This window comes from Aspergillus multicolor, assembly GCF_047715735.1.
Source record: "Aspergillus multicolor strain CBS 133.54 unplaced genomic scaffold BDW74scaffold_15, whole genome shotgun sequence".
Taxonomy (NCBI): domain Eukaryota; kingdom Fungi; phylum Ascomycota; class Eurotiomycetes; order Eurotiales; family Aspergillaceae; genus Aspergillus; species Aspergillus multicolor.
In genome coordinates, this window is record NW_027395966.1 from 606,387 (window position 1) to 622,841 (window position 16,455).

The 16,455-nt window shown below is 52.4% G+C and overlaps 2 protein-coding genes across 2 annotated transcripts; both read right to left on the bottom strand.

Annotated features, from left to right (window-relative positions):
• Positions 1–21: 21 nt before the first annotated feature.
• On the bottom strand, positions 22–12,356 carry BDW74DRAFT_31128 (histone acetyltransferase TRA1). Its single transcript, XM_073732487.1, has 4 exons — positions 11,966–12,356; positions 11,718–11,875; positions 939–11,648; positions 22–890 (listed from the first exon to the last, which is right to left on the bottom strand). The coding sequence occupies exons 1-4, from the start codon at positions 12,015–12,017 to the stop codon at positions 204–206; spliced, it is 11,607 nt and encodes a 3,868-aa protein (XP_073583190.1). The 5' UTR covers positions 12,018–12,356; the 3' UTR covers positions 22–203.
• Positions 12,357–12,605: 249 nt separating this feature from the next.
• Positions 12,606–15,820, bottom strand: BDW74DRAFT_154915 (protein phosphatase 2A regulatory subunit RTS1). The gene is made up of 7 exons (XM_073724751.1): positions 15,515–15,820; positions 15,216–15,432; positions 15,092–15,153; positions 14,415–15,014; positions 14,014–14,367; positions 13,663–13,961; positions 12,606–13,614 (listed from the first exon to the last, which is right to left on the bottom strand). The coding sequence occupies exons 1-7, from the start codon at positions 15,536–15,538 to the stop codon at positions 13,257–13,259; spliced, it is 1,914 nt and encodes a 637-aa protein (XP_073583191.1). The 5' UTR covers positions 15,539–15,820; the 3' UTR covers positions 12,606–13,256.
• Positions 15,821–16,455: the final 635 nt, after the last annotated feature.

The window sequence follows — 16,455 nt, forward strand, 5'->3', positions numbered from 1 at the left end:
AAAAGCTAAGATGCAAAAATAGACAAAAGTCAGTGAGCTTCATGGCTCCATAACATCACCCCAAGCGCCTCGCTAGAAAGCCGAGTAAACATTTTGAAACCCTACCCAAGAAACAACAATCTGCACTGCAAGCCTATGCGATGACCCAAGAAACAGAACGCTAATTGAACGATGGAGAGAAGACGGCGAGAGACAAGGACAATTCAGAGGTACGGCATCCACAAAGCGTCACCACTAGCCAAGTGCTGCGGGTTGACAGCCTTGGAGATAAGATCAATGGTAGTCTGGTTCGCGGGCAGATTGCCTTCAGGTGGGCTGGCAAGGCTGACGGCGCGGTTGACGATGATATCGCTGTTGTTATAGACCAATTCCCGGAGTTGCTGTGCGGAAAGAACACGGTCGCGGTGATGAGTGGTAGCCCAGAACATCATCTCATCGCGGACGAAAATGCTGAGCTGCTGCTCTAGCTCGTGGCGTGGCTCCGTCAGGCAGCGAGCAATGGCCATAATCGCGCAGGCAAATAGACCTTCCACAGCAATGGGACCCATCAACGTCTGGATATTGGGGGTAAGGCGGAAAGGCACCTGCTCCGGGTTGAAGAAGAAAGCCTTGTTCGGGTTGATGATGGGAATGAGCTCGGAGCCCCAGATGTCACCAGTCGCGCGCGAGATCATGATCTTGTTCGGATACCGGTTACCCATGTGCATCATGTAGGTCATGAATGCAACTGCCGCATATTGATAAGCAAACTGGCGGCGGAAGAGCCAGAAGTCCGAGAAATTGGGATAGATCTTCTGGAAGTAGTCCAGCACCATTGTCGAAGGAACCCATTTCTCCTGGATAGCCGTGAGCATCTCGGTCTTGAGAACCTGCTGCTGTTCGGCAGTACGCTGAGAGACGTTAGTTGCAGTCATATACGAGGATAAAGTTGTACTTACGCTCTGTTTTGTCTCTGCCAAAGCCCTCATCTTCTCCATAGTGAACAGAACAGGCTCATCTTTGTTGATGCCAATGCGTCGGCAGTAATCCTCATAGATACCCTGCATCGAAATGTACGACGGATCGTCACGGACCAAGCGGATGTGAGGAGCCAAAGGAACCATAAGAGGCAGGTGGAAGTTGAGGTTCCGTCGGCGGCTCTCCTTGCGCTTGCCAAGCACCCCGTTGAAGATGCGGAACAGCTGGAGAATCCGCTCTTCGCGCCGGCAGTGTCGGGCAGCGGGATGTTGGACAGCGAATGGATGAACGCTTCCGTCGTGACCACGAATCTTTAACCGACGGTGGCAGACACCAATACCGCGCACCAGATCTATGTCAGGCAAGAAGCGGTCGATGCGAATGAAGTCTTGGTTCTTGTCCTTGTGCTGCAGGTACTGTCCTGGAATCTCGACCTCGTCGAACTTGAGGAAACGGAATTCGCTGAGGTGAGGGGAGTAGGTCTCCAAGAACTGGATCTGAGGCCGTCGATCGAGCTTCTCCTCGAACCTGTCACGCCAGCGGCGAAGCTTCTGGATGTACTCGTACATGGTTGGCTTCTTGATAACAAAGTCGGCTTCAAAGGCCTTTCGTATATGGGGTGGAAGGATCGTCTCGGCGAAGCGCGTAATGTTGGCTTCGGTGGCCGCGGGCAGCTTAAAGTCCTGAGCATACGATCCAGGCATGCGGCCAACATACGCCAGACCGTCGTTCAGAAGCGCCACGATCAGGCGGTACGCGTCCTCATCAGGCGGGCACTTGAAATTCTTGTGGATCTGATCGACCATAGTCTCCATCGACAAAGCGAGCAAGGGGAATGCCGTCTTGAGACCCGACATGATCTCGTCAGAATACTCCCACGGCTTCTTCGACGGTTCCTTCTCAGATTCCGCGCCAGCAGTCGGTACCTGTGGTGCGGGCTGGTTTTGCTGTCCAGGGACCTGGAAATTCTGTTGCGCTTGTGGTTGTTGTTGCTGTGGTGCCTGGTTTTGAGCCTGGCCTTGGACAGCCGCGGGGGGCTGAGCAGGTTTCTGAGCGGGACTCTGGCCATTGACCTGCGGCTGGGCTTGACCCTGCCCTTGCTGGGATTGAGGTTGCGCCTGACCTTGAACCTGGGGCTGACCCTGGGGTTGGTTCTGTGCAGGCTGCTGGCCAGCTGGTCGGTTGGGAGAAGCCTGAGCTTGAGCAGAGGCGGGACCGTTTGCGGCTTGCGCCCCGTTCACCGCTGGCGTGGGCTTGTTCTGCGGAGATGCTTGCGCTCGGGCACGCGCAAGCTTCTCTTGCTTTTGATCATGCTGCTTCTTGATGTTGAGCATGTCTTCGCGGTTGGTACGAAGTAAGAAGAACAGAGCTTGAGGGTACAGCTTGGCGATCTTAACCAAGATAGCTTTGCATAGACGCGCCTCGCGGTGAGACAGGCTTGTCAATAGCTGCGGAATAAAGGTAATCCAGTACCAAACAGGCGTATCACCCTTGAAATTCTCAAACGCGGTCGCTACTGCACCTTCCTCGTTGTCCAAGCTAAGCAGCCAGAGAATCCGGCTGAGCAGCTTTCTAGACTTGGAGTTCTTATAGAGACCAGCAGCTTCCAGGTAACAGCTAACCGCGTTGCTTGCCAACTCATAGTCGTTGGGATCGCTCTTGAAACGCTGGTCGCTGTACTGACCCCACTCGGACCATGCCTTGGCCAGTCTCAAATCATAATACAGAGCAACACCGAACGCTTCGTTTGCCTCATTGACGTGGTTCAGCTTTGCGAGGAACATGCCCTTGAGTGTATAGAACTCTGCCTTTTGTTGCGCACCGAAGTAGTTGAGGTTCGTGTTATTGATCACATCCAGACCACTGTTGAGTTCCTTGGGATTCTGGTAGTGACATTTGGCTTGTTCGCGCAGCTTCAAGAACGCTTCTTGGATTTCGATGTTTGGCAGGGTGTAGATTCGACTGAGCTGAGCAATGCAGACTTCCGGCATTTGGTGCTTGCGAGAGACATGGGCAAAGCGGTTGATAATCCAGGCCGTTTCATGATATCCACGGTACGCATAGGAGTTGCTAGCGACGTTATTAGTTTGGGGTGGGAGCAGTCCAAGATATGTCGCGTTGATCAGCTGGAAGATGTGTTGTCTCCAAGTAACCAGATCTTGCCAAGCATTAATATCATCCCACAGGTTGGGAAGACGGTCTCGCCAAGTGCCAAGCAACAGCTTCAACTCCGCAGACTTGGTGTCGAGGTTACGCTCGTTGGTTTGCGACAGACTGGAGCAGATGTGGCTCGCATCATGAAGTTCAACAAGAAGTTGGAAGTGCTCGAGTATCGGGAGATGGGCGTTGGTTATGCTCTTAGGCAGTTGCAGCCACTTGCGGATGGAAAGCTGGATCGATTCGTCGCAGACACCGTTAAACTCTTGAATGTTCTCCTTCTTGTTATGGAATTGCAACAGCGCCATGAACGCCTGGAAGAAGGTTCGGCGAGGAGTCGGGGCGTCAGAGACAGACTTGACCAGTGACTCTAGCTGTTCTCGATTGTTCTCGCTCTGCCAGTTCTCAATGTTCCGCCAAGCAGCTTCAAGAAGGAGATCGTTCAGATTCTCGTGCTTGGCGAAGTCGCTAAGAATATCCCACTGCTGGAGCTTCTGGGCGCAAATAAGCCAGTGGTCTTCCCACAGGTAGTACTCGCCTTGGGAGAATGGCATAGAGCCAGAGCGAGCCTTGATCTGTGCGTTCTCATACAGTTGCTGTGATTTGTCCCACATGCCCTGCTGTTCATACGAGAGGGCGGCATTGGTTTCAACAAACTTGCATCGCCGTCGCCAGGTACCATAAAAAAAGTCATCTTCTTGCAAGCCAGCATATACTTCCACAAGCGCGTCAAGATTGCTCTCACGGACTGTTGGGGTGTCAATGATAGGGTTGATAGCTGATTCCTCCAGATACGTGGCAGCGGTATACCAGGCGTCGTAGGTACGGCTCAGGTACTTCAGGACGTGTGGCGGGATCTTGAAACGGGGGCTTGCGCGGACAACACCTTCCAGCAGAGCCTGTACGACATTCGGGCGCTTGTCTACCTGTCGTTGATGGTACTCGCGGGTGACGAGGCTGACCATTCCCTTTTCGAGGTCGCTGCGATCTTCCCGCGAGAGAGTTGACCAAAAGATAGGGAACAAGGTAGTCCACAATTTATAAGCCGTGGTGGGATCGGTATGTTGGAGCTGAGTGAGCGGCTCCATCAAGTCACGAGCCTTAACCTCAGCAATTTCACCAAGAAACCGCTTGCGGTCAGCGATGAATGCTTCGAGTTGGTTGTCGACCATAATTTCTGCCCGGCGCGGATCCTTCTCGGCATTACCGAACAAGAAGTTGAGCGGATACATCGTGAAGTCGTCCGGGTGAAGACGAGCCGGGGCAGTCATATCCACACAGCCTAGGATGAGATGAGACGCTTGTGAAAGCCAGAACGAGTCCGCGAGTGTATCCCAGTTCTGACAAGTCAATACATAGCTCAACCGGGAACTCGCTAGGCGGGTCAGACTTCGATCAAAGATAGTCATGAAGCGATTGCGCATTTCCACATCCTTAGCTCTCGTACCGATCAAGAAAGCATGCTCGAGTCTAACGGTCAACTCAGTCCGCGTAATTTTAGAGTCCTCGTAGATCCGGATAACAAGGTCAAGGAACTTATGCAACATCTCAGGACTCTGTCGAGACTCAAAGAGCAGCATCTTGTGGAGGACTGCGGTCTTCTCTTTGAGGGTAGGCCATGATTCAGTAGATTTGAAGATCCAAGTCTCAACCATGTCCAAGACCTTAGTGCAGAGTCCTTCGTTTGTAGATCGCTCAACGAGCTGAGCAAGGACGCTCAAGAAGGGCCGGCGTTGCTCACCCAGGTGAGACATGCGGACAGAAACCAACTCAATAGATTTGAAGATAAGGTCGATGCCGATCTCATATTCCTGCGGATCCGGAGCACCCTCCGGCTTAGTTCCGTTTTGGCCATTCGTGGTTGAGGCACCGAGAACATGTTCCTTAGCCAGCTTCTGCGAGAAGACTTTCATGACCTGCGGGATATGAATATCCATTTCGGCCGGTTTGCTCTTTGAGAGGGACCAGAGAATGTTGAGACTGGAGATGTAGTTGTTGGCGGAGAGAGTTTCGGTGGCGATCGCAGAGAGGTAAGTAACAAACTCGGAGGGCGAGTGTTCAACGTCCATTGCATCTTCATCTTCCGGCTGATCATCGGGAAGGGCACTAAGCACTCGCTGAACAGGAGGAGGAAGCTTGGGTTCAACGTCCATGTCCGCTTCAAGGCCGTGCAGAGAATCTTGGACCTCGGGGTTATCCGAACGGAGTGGCTTCTCGAGCAGTTTTTGTATGAGGGGGGCACGGGAAACAACCCACTCGTCTGGCTTTGATGCGAGAAGAATACGCACAACCTGAAGAGCGTTCACTACAGACGTCAAGTACTTCTCAATGGGCTTGTCTCCTCGGTCCTGCGTGAGAATCGGCTCGATGACTTTCTGGTAGAGCTCAATGTTGAGATCACCCCAGTAAGCAGCCGACATCAGACTTCGGAGCAATCCCACTGCTTTCTTCTGCATATCGCTGGTGTGTACTGGACCTTGCTGCTTAGAAGACTGAAGCTCTCGGAACCGGGCGGCCGGTACCTGAAATCTATCCGTGGATGTGGTGATGAAGGTAATGAGGTACTTTATCAGGGCAGCGCGTTGATCGGGCGGAACCATGTATTCAGAGCGCTCACGAGATCCAGGAGGCCCAAGGGCCGGTGAAGGAGAGGACGTGCCTTGGGCGTCATCGAGTTTGCGCTTTCTCGAGTTTGGCGACTCCAGGATGCCGTTCTGAGCCGGTACCGACATGCTCTTCACCCGTTTCTCCTCCCAGATCCAGATCAAATTGATGAGGTTCAGCGCAAGCCTCTTGCTATCGTGCGACGGGTTGGTCAGAGGAGCAGCAATTTTGATCAGCGAAGGAATGATAAGAGGCACGAAGTGCTCTCTAGATTCATAGAACAGGTCTGGCTGGCGTACGAGAAACTGGAAAATACTCATGACTTGCTGGAGGTTCGCGGTTTCCTCAGCGAGAATACGGCGAGGCCATTTAGCCCAGAGCGGGTATCGCGTATCCTGAGGTTGGGCGTTGTTGGCTGCGGCGAGGATCCTCGTAGGCAAAACAGGAGCAAGAACATCCAGAGCCTGCGTCACAAGAGCTTTACCCTCATTCTGATGAGCACGCAAAAGTGCAACATACACCTGCACAACGATCTTCATCGGAGTCTCGTAATGCGCAATAAAGTAGCTAATGAGAACATAGGCGCCGTACTTGTTGATGATGTCTTCAAGGCGGATGTAGTTCCAGGCGAACTTGATGATGTCCTTTCGCGAATCCTGCACAGTGGCGTGGTGATATTTGATCAACAACGCGGATAGCTGAAGAAGCTCCATGCGCGAATGGTCAACACCCGCTTGGCTGGACTCCTCACTCAGATCTGCCACCTGAGGCTTCCACAGACGGTTCTGAATGGACTCCGTCATACTCTTATCCATCAGCTTCGGGCCATCAGGGGAGCTGTTCCACGTCAGCTGGACATCCATAGCGAAAATCGGGTTGACCAGATGGCGGAAAGCGTAGGTCTTCATCTTCTGAGAGCAGGAGCGCTGTCCATAAAGATCAAGACACCGCATAATCACGGAACGCCGATAGTCAATAGACTCGTTGGTGATGATATGCTTATAGATGAATTTTGGAAAGGCGAGACTACGCTTGAGATCACCTGCGGACAATCCATCGATAACGTCGAAAAGGAAGTCGAGATCGTGCATTGACCCTGCCAGGTAGACAGTAACGATGTCCATGATCTGGTCTTCAGCTTGCTCAACGCGCAGACGCTCACTTGCGAGAAGTTTATCACCATGTAGCTTTCGCTGAAGATCGCGTGCAGAGGCGATCACCTTCGTTCGTAAGTCGGGATGGGAGACAAGCCAGTTCTTGGTCGAAGGGAAAGAGGTGATAGAATGAACAGAATAGATACCATTGATGGCGGCGGTATTCTTGCCTTCAGTTTGCTCCTGCCCAAACGCCGCGGCCATGAAGCTATCCGTGTCTGCGACGACGGCAGCGCGAAGCGTGTCACTCTCCGAGTCGGCAAGCACCTGTGCAAAGAATCGTCCGAACCGTTCATCATTGAACTTAGCATAGAAGTAGGCCAAACTTTCCTTGGTGTATCGATTGAGATACTTGACCATAGGCTTCCTAAAGGGACTGCTCGAGGTTCTGCGAAGCTTATCTTCCAAGTCTAATACCTTGTTCACAAGGTGGTCCATGAACGTGGTAGCGGCCGGTGGAAGAAGGTGAAAGATGTTGAAAATTGCTGCGACGATCTTCATAGGAGGGCTTTGCTCAACAAGACTGAAAGAGACCTTCTGCAGGATCACATCGTCGGCAATGACTTTCATGTGGTCCAGCAGACGAGCTCCAATCTCAACCTTGAAGTAGTTGGTAAGCAAGGTCAGAAGCCTAGCCAAGCCGTCAAGTCCAGCGACACTCAAACGCTTGGGATCTTGGAGGTTCATGAGGATCGGGCGTAGGCCATTCTGCAGGAGATCTTTCGGCAGCTTATTAGTCTGCGTCAGGACGTCCCTCAACCCAGCATTGGCAGCGTCAATCACATCAGGCGAACGGACATAGAGCGACTTGAAGAAGACGGAGATGATGCGAGCGCGACTGGTGTTCTGAGGAGTATTCGCAAAGTCGGGGAAGCTCATGGCCATTGACAAGAGCCGGAGACAAGCAACACGCAAGTTCACAATCATCTCGGCATTCTTGAATTCGTTCGGTTTAGATGCAAGATTCTCATCATCGGCATCAGCCAGGGCAAGAGACTCGAGCATAAGACGGTTGAGCGGGTCGTTGAAGGTAACGATCTCATTGCGCAGGCTCAAGCAAAATGTGATGGCGTCGATAAACCCAATCTGCGTGGGGAACGGAAGGGCTCGAAGAGGCTTGTTAAAGATTGATTGCAATAGACGATCCTTCACAGGGAAGATGAGTTCATGGACCTCACAACCCAGAACTTCGGCAATAGTAGAGAAGCTGCGGCGAGAAGCCTCCCGAACATGCTTGTTCATGTGGGAAAGCTCGTAGACGAAGAAACCGCAGAGAGAGTAGAGGCGGCTCTTATCATTTTTCCGATCGTCCTTAGACATGTTCTTGCAGCATCTTCGCAGAATCAAGTCTAGAGTGTCTTGCGCCCGCATCCGTGTGCTAGCTGGAAGATCTGGCGGCGTATCCTTGATGACATACGTCAATGCCCTAACAAATTCCGCTTGCTTCTCGAAGAGCCAAGAGTCACCGAGGTCCAGCTCAGTGGCATAGAGATGGATACCACGGCTACCGCCAGCCTTGGTGAACCACTCTTCGCTGTGGCAGCTATGACAGAACACACGACCCAGGTGCTGGAAGAAGGGTAGCTTCGTCACACGTTCAGGAGATCCAAATATCGTTACGGCAGCATCCTTGAGAATTTGTAAAGCCACCTTGGCGGCATCCCTAACCTCAACATGGTCCGATGATAACGATTCGACAACAGCTTCAGCGAAGACCCGAGAGTCCAGATATACAGAGCCTTCACCGCAGCTAACGTCAAACTGCTTTTTGCCATGTCTAGCGTGTGCCAACGACCGTCCAACTTCCACCATAGCAAAGTGCTTGCAGACATCGGCTACGAAAGCGGTAGCACTCTGCTTGAGGGCAGGCAGTGTGGTTGCAAAGATGCAAGCCTTGAGGAGCTTCTTCAATGTCCCTTCCTGAGCAAGCTTCTTAGGGATCGAGCTAGACCGTTCGGACTTCTCCAGTATATCGGCCATAGTGGTAAATTTACTCTCAAAGAGGTCATTGGCGTGTAGGCGGAGAAGAGAAGCCATGTCATCAGGGATGTTCTCATATCCGATGAAAAGCTTGAGCTGAGAGGAGACGAGATGGAACGCCTGCTGCTTGTAGTAACCATCCGACTGATGTTTCGAGATTTCCATTAGCTTCGCGATTGCAAGGTCAATGCCGATGCCGATGGGGAAAGGTCGCTTTTCACTAGGCCCGATGAGTTTGATGTCAAAGCTGGGAGCATCGTCTGCAAATTGTTCGAACGTGAGGTCTGGAGGGTGACTCAAGAACTTTCTGTTTCGTCCACCAAGTTTCCCCAGAATACGCATGGTTGTGTGAGCGTGGAAGTGGTTGTAGGGGTGAGGTCGGAGATGGTCAAAGAGGGCCGTCATCAATTCATCCATGATAGGAGCCATGATAGGGTCAAGGTAATCAGCTGTAAGGTTATCGACACAAAGCTCCAATGTTCGCAATCCTTGCCCCACAAGGTCGGACTCTGCTCGAAGTGCTACAACGATAGGCCGCATAAGGTAACTCAAATGAGGAAGAAGATGACTGAGACGAGCGGGAACGGTAAGTGTAAGCTCGACGTAGAGATCCCGCTCTTGCGGCTTGCGCGCAGCCAGCAACAAGTTGTTGAAGGTCTCGAGAAGCATTTCCAGGAGGGGAAGAATCTCCTTGTACAAGAGCTCGAACCGACCACCACCAATACTGCGGAACAAAGAGCGCAGGAGAAGAAAGTAGTTCATGGGCTCTTCAGCAGTCACCGAAAGCTCTAGGCACTTGGTGACGATCTTGGAGACATGGGGATGGAGCACCTGTTCGTTCTGGGCCGAGAATAGGGTCACAGCCATGAAAGACAACTTGAACATTCTGAGCAGAATCCGAGCTTTCGCCATATCAGGAGTCCCGACCTCGTGAATCCGGTCCATGAGATACTGCAACACCATACCGGAGAACGCAGGAGAGGTCGCCTCGCTCGCAAAGAAGAACTGCGGCAGATGCAAAAGAGCGCCATGCTCCAGCATAAGGTCGAAAAGATAAGGTATCTCGCTGTGAAACACTTCGTGGAAAGTAGCTGTGTCAATGCAGTGGAAGACCGTTCCAAAGCTCTCCAGAAGCTCCTTCTCCTCCCGCGGCATGGGGGCCGTGTACTGGCTAGTAAGGAAATCAAACGGTGAAGAGAAGTTGACTTCGGGCTCCGGTTGGTCCACACCGTAGTATCGGAACACTCGAGCACCCTCGTGGAAAAGCTTCTTGATGACGCGGACCTCCTCCGCATTGTAACCATATGAGACCTCGGACCAATTGATCGGGACATTCGCGGGATCAATCTGGACATTGTTGGGGTTACAGTTCTTGAGCTGGTGGAAGATATTCTTCAAACCATTGATCAGATTCTTGAAGAGGAAGATGTTCTCAGCGATCGGGTCGGCTCCACGGTCCCGGGGATTGGAGGTCTTGAGCGGTGATGCGGAGAAGATATCGATTTCGTCCCAGTCAGGCGGTTGGTCCTTGTCAGCAAGGTACTTCTCCGGCGCCGGTTCCTCCTTCTTCGTAGCTTGATACGCCTTATGAAGCTTCACAACATTTGGATACTGGTAGTTCATGGCCGCAAGCTTGTCGCCGATCGCATCTAGAATCATTAGTAGGAAGTACCGAGCTTCTACCTTATCTTCCAGTTTCGAGATCTTCTCGGCCATGTTAAGGAGAAGCTTGGCGCTCATTGTTTGGAAACTCGTCCCGGGTAGATCGTCATGAAGGTTCTTGGTGTATACCTCAATGGTCCGCTTAATCTGATCGCGAGACAAATGCTCCCGGACGTGATGGATGAGGTCTGCGAGCATACTATACGCCAATGGTCGCATCGTTTCGTACACCGTCAGACCATCACCTATTAAAGTCCTCTCGTCTAAAAGCTGATCAATCTTGTCCAGGAAAATATTCCGGTATGTGCAATTAATGATGTGGCGGATGGCAACAAGAAGTTCCTTTCGAGCGCTCGACTTCTCCCTAGGGCAATCTTGAAGAAGACGAACAACCACTGACGGTAGCGTAGGAAGGAAGTCCTGTAGCTGATGTGGTTGTAGCCGAAGCAGGTATGCGAGGAAACTCATGGTCTTGACCTGAAGGGTGATGAACTCTCCAAACGCAGCGCGGTTCTTTATCTCCTTGCAAACGCCGGTGAAAATAGTTTTCTGCGCCGCAGCCTCCGCGTGAGCTTTCTCTTGCGGCTTCGCTTGCAGAAGCAGGATACTTTTGATCAACGGCACAAAGAGCTTGACGTTAGCCGCTACCGAAGCCCGGTGAGTCTGGAAGATGGAGACGACGATGATCGGACATTCCGCAAGTACTTTAAACGAGTGCATGCCTTTGAGGAGGACATTGTTGGACGTCTGCTGGTCGGCGCCAATGTCGGGTACGGAGGCAGCAGGCGAGCTAGGCCGCGGCGACTGAAAGTTCGGGGCGGAGGTACCGGGCGTTGAAGGCATTCCGGACGGTGTTCCTTGGCTCGGGGTGTCGAAGGTATCACGAACGACCTGTTCCATCGTCTGGAACATTTCTTGAATCAGTTCGAGAAACGGCTGTACTTGTTGCGCGGTGGCCTTCGCTTGGTTCCGTTCCAGATCCATTATAGTCTTCATACACAGCACCGCATTCTCCTCGTTTTCGATTCGTACCAGGTCCATTAACAGATCGACCATGTCGGCGGCGTATGGTTCGACATCGGGGGACATCATCGGCAGCCGGTGGAGGGTTTCGAGAACGCAGTTTCGTAATTTCTAGCACAGAAAGGTATAAGCTCCGTTCCAGCGACACCACCATGATCGCTCAAAACCGCGGCAACTCACCTGCACCAAGGACGCATTTGTGAACACGGGCTCGCCGCTCAAGATGTTCTTGAAGACCGGCCATAGCTTCGATAGAAAGATCGGGTAGCTCGCGCCGGAGCAGAGAGGTTCGATATTATCGCGGAGTTCGACAGCAACATTGGCCCGGAGTTTGATATCTAAGCACAGTGGTGTCAGCAATAACACATGGACTGCACGAGGACAGGTCGCATTCTGCTCCTATGCGCAACCGCCGGACTCAGACATACCCAGCTTCTCATCCCCCAGCTTGCTGGCATAGATATCGATGTTCCGCTCCATAACTACTGCGGCCCTCGCCAGAGGGGTTCACAGCGGGTTGAACAAGATAAAACAAGCTGCCAGGCCACCAGGCCGGCTCCCAATCAATAGCCAGCGCTCGTATCCGGGTGCGTCGCAGGCATAGGCGGAGGGCGATTCCAGTAGGTAGGCTCAGTCTTCACACGGTATGAGCAAGTGTCGCATGAGACAGCAGCAATCGGGAAAGCGAGATCGTCAGGTCATTAATTATTATTAGGGAAAAATGTGCATAGAGAGCGGGGAGGTAGAGTGAAAAGCTGAAGGAATGAGCGTGGAGAAAGATGTTGAGCGGGTCAATGAAGGCTCAGAAGCGAAGTCAAGATCGCGCAAATCCACGGCTGTGAGAGCCAGAATCGAGAGCAGCGAGCAGAACGCGGGCATGGCCAGAGACCCCGAGAGAGTACACTAGGCCTAAACAGGCAATCTCGCGGATCGGCATTACTCCCGGTCCGTTTGACGCGCGCTATTCGCGGTCAATGCGCCTAGTTAGCCAATAATGAGTTTGTATGGGTTGAAGCACGTGCCAGGCACGGCAAAGGCGAATTAGATGACAAGAAAAGCAATTGGAGCAAGAAGGTGATGGTATGAACGTTGATTTCAGGCTATGCCCTAATATTTCATCTTATAAACATCAAAAGAGGCCATCGACATCGATGTCGATTTAGGAGAAACGCCATGAGCACCCGTTTTCCAGACCCGAACACAGTTCTAATAGTCCAACTAGAATGTCCGCCGACTCATAGGTCTGACCAGCCATGCGGAAAGGAAGAAAATCAAAGCCATGTACACAAAAGAATTCGAAATAATGGAGTGAGATAGGGACAATGGGGCGATAAGAGGGTGCAAGGTGCAAGGTGCAAGGCCATGGTGGTGCGAGCACTGGAAGTAGTGGCGCCGAGAAATACGCATAAGATTAATGTCGAGGGCCTAGTATCCAACTAGCAAGTCATTTCGTCGAGTTGCTTCGCGCCAAACCTGTTACCGCTGCAGACCCAACAGCTCGACGTCGCGCTCGAATCTCGGTGCCACTACCACTGTTGCTTCGTCGCCTTCCACCGCCTTCAAGGGAACCACGGCGTCGTCTCTGGAATAGAGGACGTTCCAACGTTAGAATCACGCGTTCTGTACAGGAAATGACAAACGCTTAGCGGAGAATAAAAAGCAGATGTTTGGTTAATCACATCGAAGGGGGCAGATGTCATCGGCAAGACTAGCAAGCGATCAAACATGCAGGTGACTTACCGAAGTGATAGAACCCTCTCGAGGCCGTCGGTCTTTTCCAGGACCGGGCTCATCCAGTTTCAGGGATTGGAGTCGCCTCTGGCTATCTTGGGTAAGGGCGTCGACATCATCCAACTGCAGAGGGATCTCAGCCGTCGATGAATTGAGTGGCAGGTCGACACCGTTTTGCCTCTGCACAGCTCGTTCAGCAACCTTCTCCCATCGGTTTTGTCGAGCTTTTTTGCGCATCTCGGCGCTGTTCTGTCGTTCATTATATTCGTGCGAGCACTCGTCGAAGAGCTGAGGGTTGATTTCCATGAACATCTTCATCGCATTGTATACCATGCTGTGGATGGTCCTAAACCTCGGTCAGCAAGAACGTGGATGTGAATGGCAGATATAATACCTGTTCCAGTGCCCTTTAGAGTTCTCGAACAAGGGAGGGAACATTATCGGCAGAATGACCTCGACATTGTCGCTGACCAGATTGCAGAAGTATTCGTTGTTCCAGAAGTAGAGCGCACGCTCCGCGACCTGGAAATGGGGGCTAGCGACCGACTTGGCCAGCTGCTGGAACAATGGTTCTTGCACTTTAGCGAATTCCGCGGGATCCATGACCTCGAAGATGTCTTCAACTTCGTTGAGGTACATGACTTCCTTAGTACTGTTTGTTTTGGGCCAGTACCGGAGCAAGCCACAGACGACCTGAGACGCCGTTAGAGCGGGGACACACGGGATTACTTCCAAAGTCACTCACATCTTCCGTTAATGTGGAGTCCTTCTCGAGGAATTGGACGATACAGTACGCCAGCTGTGGGTGGTACATGCTGAGGCTCTTCACTTTGTGCAAAGGCAGTAGAACTCGGGTCAAGAACAGCTTGTGTTCCTCCTTGAGCGGAAGGGCGAAACCGTTGATAATGGATCCAAGGATTTCCAGCAGCTCCGCGATTCCATTGAAGCGCTCAGTCTCGTAGCTGAATTGGAAAAACACGTTGTTGATAGATCGCCGAATATATGAACGCAAATTTAAGAACTTTCCATAGATGCGATGTAGCGTTGTCTTCAGAAAATCGCGCTCGCGCGGGTCTTCGGAATCAAACAACTCTAAAAGCTATTAAACGGTCAGCGCATTCTAACTTCGAGAGCCAGTTGGAATACCTGGAGGACAAAATGGTGATCGATGTAAGCCTTTGCGATGTTTGTGTTAAAGTCCTGACTTTCAATAAAACGCAAAAAGAACTCATAGACGACCTGGATATGGGGCCAGGCGACTTCCAGGACTGGCTCATCCTCCTCCGGGTCGAACGCCTCGCCTTGGGGTGTGATCGGGGGCGGGATAGGTCTGAAGAGGTTCTTGGCGAACATTTCAACCACCCGAGGGTACATGGGTTCCGTAATGACGGAGCGGTTGTTGGCGATGTAATCCAGGAGCTCATGGAGAGCCAGTCTCTTGATCTCCTTAGACTTCATATCTGCCGTAGGGTCATTGAAATCGAATATGATATTGCACTGGTCAATCTTCTGCATGAACAGCTCTTGACGACGGTTCGGGGGCACTTCGTGGAAACCGGGAAGCTTCTCCAACTCTCGCTGGCGCTGATCGGAAATGTCAAACCGGGAGGAGTGTTGACGCTTGGGAGTCCGGATACCCTCAGACATATCCTTCGGAGTTGTTTGAAGGCGATCGAAAACATGGGACTTCCGGGGAGGAGCCAGGTCTCCGGGCATAGTCTCGGCGGCGCCGGGCGGAGGGGCATGCTACAGTAGAAAGCCAAGTCAGCCAAAGTCCTGTAATCCAATGTGCGCGCGAACGGTCATTCATCTAGAAAACTCACCGGACCGCTGGGGCTTATCACCACACTTGGAGCCATCGGTTGTCCCTGCTTGGTGGGAGTGGCTGAACTTCCGTTAGTGACGGGTTGACCATGGCACCTCCGGCGTGCAGGGTAGGATACTCACCGGGAGGAAAACCTCCCGATTGCGAAGCATCTTCGGGGGCCTTGCCTCTGATATCATTCACGGATGTGGTAGACGAAGTCGGGGTAACCTGATTGGGGGACGCGGATTGTTGGCCATGGTGTATGCCCAGGTTGGCGGAATTCTGCTGTGCAGCCTGGGATGCTGACTCTTTTTTCTTCGACGACTTGTTATCTTTCGCTCTCGACAACTGCTCGTGCTAGGACATTTAGCATAACCCAGCGCCCAGCGGGGTGATCGAGCCCAGCCACGCGAGACTGTGCGACCCGCAACAAACTCACCACTCTCTGTCTGAAACCCTTCATTGTCACCGCTATTCGGACTGCCACATGTACTCGGACCTGGTTCTCGATGCCAGTGCAGCACGATGCCACACGCTAGCAGGAGGGGGAAGGGGCGGATGCGGTCTGGCGGATCGGACAACTCTTAGACTGTTTGTTTCGGGCGGCCTGGACACATGAGCATTTGCGGGCAGAAGGGTAACATTGGCAGGAGAAGCGGGCGGTGAATTAACGAGGAGTAAACGTAAAGGGGGTTCGATGGAGTAGGGAAGCTAGAACATTGCCGTGCAGCCACCGCAAGACGGGGTTAGGTGGCCGAGGAGGTCAAGCCCAAGGAGGTAACAGGGGGGCAAACACGGATCTCCCCCGACACGCGAGAGGAACAGGAAAGTATATGAGGGCAGCTCACCTCGAGGGACTTGCGGTGGAAACGATTGGTAGAGGCGAGGCTGAAAATGGTCGGACGCTGACGCTCAGTTGCTGGCGCGATCGCAGCGGTATAGGAGGAGCTCGCGAGTCGGTCAGGTCTGGAGGGGATCGACTTCCGTGTCGCTTATGAGAGAAGGCGGGGTGCGAAATCCCCAGGGACTGAATTGGAACTCGCGAAGCACCGGTCGGACACCACAAACAAGCAGACGGAGACGGTTAGATTGCGAAGAATAGAGAGCGCAGAAAAGACAAGAACATTGATGATGGGGTTGGTCGTGAAAATAGACGGCTATCACGAGAGATGTGGTGACGGGCTGTGGCTGGAGGACGCTCGGACGTGGTTAAGTGTATGGTGTGGATTCGTGGAACTGGCTGAGTTATTGCCTGGGGAAGCACCTCAACCACGGCAGGCTGGAACTCCTAGCAAATCTTATACTAATGAGCAGCTAGAGATATCGACAGAGTTGGCGGCTCAACCGATTTTCGTTTTCCGTCGTCCCAGTGTCCTTATC

What these genes read in the sequence shown, in the direction of transcription:
- BDW74DRAFT_154915 (XM_073724751.1), bottom strand. Translation starts at nt 15,538, where the DNA reads ATGAAGGGTTTCAGACAGAGAGTG. An exon ending in ATCGGGAGGTTTTCCTCCCG is followed by an intron (nt 15,154 to 15,215) that starts GTGAGTATCCTA and finishes ACGGAAGTTCAG; the next exon opens with CCACTCCCACCAAGCAGGGA. An exon ending in ACTCCACATTAACGGAAGAT is followed by an intron (nt 13,962 to 14,013) that starts GTGAGTGACTTT and finishes ACGGCGTCTCAG; the next exon opens with GTCGTCTGTGGCTTGCTCCG.
- BDW74DRAFT_31128 (XM_073732487.1), bottom strand. Translation starts at nt 12,017, where the DNA reads ATGGAGCGGAACATCGATATCTATGCCAGCAAGCTGGGGGATGAGAAG. An exon ending in GCTGGGGGATGAGAAGCTGG is followed by an intron (nt 11,876 to 11,965) that starts GTATGTCTGAGT and finishes CACTGTGCTTAG; the next exon opens with ATATCAAACTCCGGGCCAAT. An exon ending in TGGCAGAGACAAAACAGAGC is followed by an intron (nt 891 to 938) that starts GTAAGTACAACT and finishes AACGTCTCTCAG; the next exon opens with CGTACTGCCGAACAGCAGCA.